The 5,550-nt window shown below is 20.8% G+C and overlaps 2 protein-coding genes across 2 annotated transcripts; one reads left to right on the forward strand and one right to left on the reverse strand.

Annotated features, from left to right (window-relative positions):
* Positions 1-180: 180 nt before the first annotated feature.
* PRSY57_0612100 (apicoplast ribosomal protein L18 precursor, putative) lies at positions 181-990 on the forward strand (the record flags this gene model as incomplete). The annotated part of the gene is made up of 2 exons (XM_012906497.2): positions 181-384; positions 562-990. The coding sequence occupies 2 exons, from the start codon at positions 181-183 to the stop codon at positions 988-990; spliced, it is 633 nt and encodes a 210-aa protein (XP_012761951.2).
* A 569-nt stretch (positions 991-1,559) lies between these two features.
* PRSY57_0612200 (AP-3 complex subunit beta, putative) lies at positions 1,560-5,294 on the reverse strand (the record flags this gene model as incomplete). The annotated part of the gene is made up of 1 exon (XM_012906498.2): positions 1,560-5,294. One exon carries the CDS (start codon positions 5,292-5,294, stop codon positions 1,560-1,562), a length of 3,735 nt encoding a protein of 1,244 aa, XP_012761952.2.
* Between the last annotated feature and the right edge of the window lie 256 nt (positions 5,295-5,550).

A 5,550-nucleotide genomic window follows, 5' to 3' on the forward strand; every position in this document is an offset into this window, starting at 1 on the left:
TTTTTTTATATATAATAATATATTTTTTTTTTTTTTTTTTTTTTTTTTTTTTTTTATATAATTTAATAATTTGACCCTTTTTTTGAAAATATTATAAATACATTAATACTTATCTGGTTCCTTTTTTTCCTTTTTTTTTTTTTTTTTTTTTGTATAAATCCCATACTGTACATTTTTAATATGTACATATCTTTCATATTATTTTCAATAATTTTTATTTTTCTTGGTGTAATAGAAAATTTCATAATTAACAAGAGGGTTTTGTATAAGCCGAATTTTTTATTATACTCTGAAAAAAAAAACAAAAAGAAAAGTACACCTGAACAAGTAACAACTAGAGCTAATAAAGACCTTAAGGAGAAGAAAAGAAAAAGACCCAGAAGTGTAATATTAAAAAAAAAAAAAAAAATATATATATATATATATATCTATCTATATATATATATATATATGTATGTATGTATGTATGTGTATATTTCATTTCATTTCATTTCACTTTTTTTTTTTTTTTTTTCTATTTTTTATTTTTATTTTTATTTTTATTTTTTTTTATCCTTTTAGAAAATTTTGGAATGTTTATTAAAAGAGAAAGTTGAGAAAGTTGAAAAAAATTCAGATGAGAACCAATGTTCAAATGTCGATAAAGAAATAAGAGAAGGAAAAAGAGTTCCAAGACTTAGAGTGAGAAATACAAATAATCATATATATGCTTCAATAATTGATGATTATAAAAAATATGTATTATGTTCAACATGCTCAAGAGATGCTACACTTTCGAAAATATTAGGAACATACAGAAGAAAAGCAACAAACCGTGTTATAAACAATGGGCGAACTATTAAATCGGCATGGGAAATTGGTAAAATCATAGGGAAAAAAGCTTTAAGTAAAGGCATATTTAAAGTACGCTTCGATCGAGCTAGACATCCATATGCTGGGAAAGTGGAGGCTCTAGCTGAAGGAGCAAGAGCAGTAGGTTTATTATTATAAAATTGTATAGAAAAAATATATATACAATATTTGATCGAATAATAGTATTTAAACATACAAATGTATATATATATATATATATATATATATATATATATATATATATGTATTATTTATGTATTTATTTATTATTATTTTTTTTAACCAAATGGGTATAACAAAACATTTACAACTTGTTTTTTTTTTTTTTTTTTTTTTAGTAATTAAATAATCTATCTTTAAAAATAAAAGCACATAAAACACATATACATATATTTAATAATACGGAAATATATATATATATATATATATATATATATATATGTAATATCTAGGAATAACATAAATATTATAGACACAATATAATTACTTTTGTCTCTTCTTCATTTCTTTCTTTATATTTTTTTACCTTACTTGTTCATATATTTTTTTTATTTTTTTACATAAAAAATTATGAACCGTTCATGAAAAAAAAAAAAAAAAAAAAAAGAAAAGAAAATTTTCATCATTCAAAAGATAAAATATATGTATATATTTATTTATTCATTATAGTATAATAACTTAGGACTTTTTTTAATTTTGATTGTTTCTTAATCTGAGTTACTAAAAAAGAATTTTTCTATATCATCCATTTGTTCATCGATTATTTGTTCATCGATTATTTGATCATGTTTGAAATGAGAAGTATTATTAATGCTTGTGGATTGATTGTTTGAATTGTTACAAAATGTTGGATGTTCATTTGTATGTTCATTTGTATGTTCATTTGTATGTTCGTTTGTATGTTCATTTGCATGTTCATTTGTATGTTCATTTTCATCCTCAGATTCTTCGTCTTCACCTTGAATTTTTGTGCCTTTATTAAAGAGCATATATTTTCCTGAAGAGTTTTTATTTGTTTGGTGACATGTATGAAAATTTTGTTCTTTATAGAAATCATCCATATTAGTAAAAACACGTTCATTGATGAATTTATTATATGGATTATTTCTCGGTATATCTTTTGAAGAAATGCTAGTAATATTTTCTTTTTTTTCATTTTTATTAATGTGTTCAATTTTTGGTAGGTCATCGTTTGCAAAATCAGGTAATTCCACATATGATGAAATTTTTTTATTTAATATATTAGATACAGTATTTAGTTGAAATAAAAATGGATTTTTGGTATAGTTAAAATCATTTGAAGTATTTTCTTCACATGGTGAAGAGTTTGAATCATATTTTTCATTTATTTTATCATTACATGGATTTGTTTTATCATAACTTGTTTTTATCGTATTATCCTCAACTTTTATCTTATCATCCACATTTATCTTGTCATCACTTGTTTTTTTTTCATGAGCATCCACCTTCATGCTGCAATTCTTTTCATTTTCTGGTAAGACTTTTGAAGAAACGATGTTGTCATCATTTCTAAAAAAATCTTTTAAAAAATACATAGGAAGGGAATAAATATCTACATGTTCATTAAAAAAATTTCCTTGTAATATATTTAAAGAAATATTTTTTTGTGCACTTAATTCTTTTAATCTTAAGAAGATATTAATATACGTTTTGCTGGTATCTTGAACATTAAAATTTTGATCTTTCAATGCTATCATAAAAGTTTGTTTACATAATTTTTCGTAATTTTCAAAATGCTTTTTTAATATGGAAATATTGTTTTTACTAAATTTGTCGTTTGTATAAAATGAGTTGGTTAATGTATGTTCATTATTATCATTATTATTATCATTATTGTCATTATTATTGTTGTTCTTTTTATTGTTGGGATTCATTTTATTATTTTCCTGCTCATTATCTATTTGGTGTATATGTTCATCTTTTATGACATTATCATCTTGAAATAGATATTTTTTCACTTGATGAATTTTATTTCCTTCGAAATATGTATCTTGTGAAGTTTCTGTGTACATGTTAATTTGATCTTTACCTTGGTTGAAATCAATTTTTTCATTTAAATTAATATTATTATTATTATTAATATTATTATTACTATGAATGGTATGGTTCGTTTGATTGTTGACATGTTCATTTGATAGTAGCATTAGAGAAGCATACTGATATATCCATATTTTGAAGACAAAATGAATTATATGTATTTTGATAACTTTGGTAGATGTATGAAAAGATTTTAATAATAAGCGAGATATATCATACAATAATAAAGGATCAATATATTTTTGATATTTAGTTAAGGTCCAAAGGATTGATATTTTAACTTCTTCTAGTTGAATAGATAATAAGATTTTACATAAAAAAAAAAGAATTTGGACAATTTGATTTTTATGACTTTGTTGTAATAATTTTCTTAAAGATAATATGGATTGATATGAATATAATTTAATATTTGAATTTAACATAATAATAATATGCTGCATAGCCCTTGATAAACAAATAGAATTTGTTAAAGCTATAGATGTTATATAAGAGAACAATTTTTTTATAATATCTTCAGTATTACCAGGAATATATAAAATATGTAAAAATTCTTCTAATATAATAATTTTATTATAATCATTTTTTAATATATATAATAGATCTATTTTTATAGATTTTATAATATTATTATCTTGAGGTTTGATATAAAAAAAAGATATGTATTTTACAAAATCATCTTTTAAATATATAATAATATGTTTTACACTTTTTAAAAATATTTCATACATATCTTCATTCTTTTCCATAGTACATCTAAATAAGGTATTTATTATAGAATCTATTATATATTCTTTATAAAAAAATTTTGTCAAATGGTATAAGGAAGATATACACATCAAAACAACACTGTAACTATTGGATGATAATAATAATAATAATTTATCTATAAATATTTCTATATCTATATCATATGAAGAAAAATCATCTTCATCAATATTGTGAAGATAACAACTTTGATTATTTATAAAACTACGATTATAGCATATCAAGTTATTTTCCTTTTTCATTTTCTTTTTTAAATTAATTTTTTTATTACTAAGCGGATCTTTGTAAAACATTTTACAATATCGTAATAAAAGATCAATGAGATATGTTTGATGATATGGATGCATAATTAATAAATAAGAACATAACTTGTAATAATATGGATGTAAGCATAATAATGAATTATACATTTCATTATTTTCTTTATAACTTGAACATTCTTTTGGATCTTCCAAAAAATTGTCCTTCATAAATATATTAGGAGCATCCTTATTTTTTTTTTTATCAATATGGTTTTCATTCATATGGATATGATTAACTCTAGCATTATTATTATTATTATTATTATCATCACATCCAATATTATTATTATTATCATCACATCCATTATTATTATTATTATCATCACATCTATTATTATTATTATCATCATCACATCTATTATTATTATTATTATTATTATTATCATCCGTTTCATCCTTTGGACGTTGGTTTTCCTTTCCTTCTAACATGCCATCTTTTTGTTCACTCATCTTACACCTTTCATTTTCTATACAGTTAATTTTACAAAAATGTTCATATGATGAGAGATAAAGAAAATCATAAGAGTCCGAATTATTTTTATCTAGATAATTCAAGTCATTCGAACTTACATATTTGTAAATATTTGGTTTAAAATTATGAAAGTCTTGTAAAGTGAAATCACAATTATTTATATTATTATTATCATAATTATTGTTACCATATGTATGATTATATATACATAACGAATTAAATGACATGATTGCTGAGGAGAGTACTACAACATCTTGATCATTTATTAAATCTAAAAGTATTTTTCTTAAAAACACAAATTGATCTTTATCTATATTATATATAGAAGGTATAACATCTGCACATGACTTTCTAACGTATGGTGATTTATCTTTAGATAATTTTTTTAAAGAATTCATTAATATATTTATCATATCTATAGATTTTATAGATGCCATAGCTTTTAATGCTGAAGCTCTTATTTGGTAATTATTATTATTTAAATCGTTTTTAAAAGAATTTATTGTTAATATTGTTAAATCTTCATTTCCTTCTGCATATAGTATTAAATAATTATATATTAATTTTTTAAGAGTTAAATTATTTATAGATATATTTTTTAATACATCAAAAAATAAATTGGATACATCTATTTTTAATATATGAGCTATAAGAATATGTTTCATCGTTTCAATCTTTTTATAGATATTCGTACATTCTAAATTCATAATTATATCGTTCTCATCATATTTATTCTTATCGAAATAAATACCATCGTTTAATTTTATGTGAGATATTATGTCTTTCATATTTGAGGCTGCTTTCTCAAGCAAAGGCACTTTAATATTAAACTTTAAAGAATCCATCTTTGTTTTTTTTTTTTTAAACAAATCATCAAAAGTGTTATATAAATAATATATATATTATTATATATGACAAATTATTTCATATTACAAAAAAAATATAAAAATAAATAATATGACATAAACATTATACATATATATATATATATATATATATATATACATTATATAAAGATTTCTTTTTTTTTTTTTTTTTTTTTTTTTTTTTTTTTGTATATATTATTATTATTTTTTTTTTTTAGAGTACGAGCTGGATTAA

Source organism: Plasmodium reichenowi, chromosome 6, assembly GCF_001601855.1.
Source record: "Plasmodium reichenowi strain SY57 chromosome 6, whole genome shotgun sequence".
NCBI lineage: Eukaryota > Apicomplexa > Aconoidasida > Haemosporida > Plasmodiidae > Plasmodium > Plasmodium reichenowi.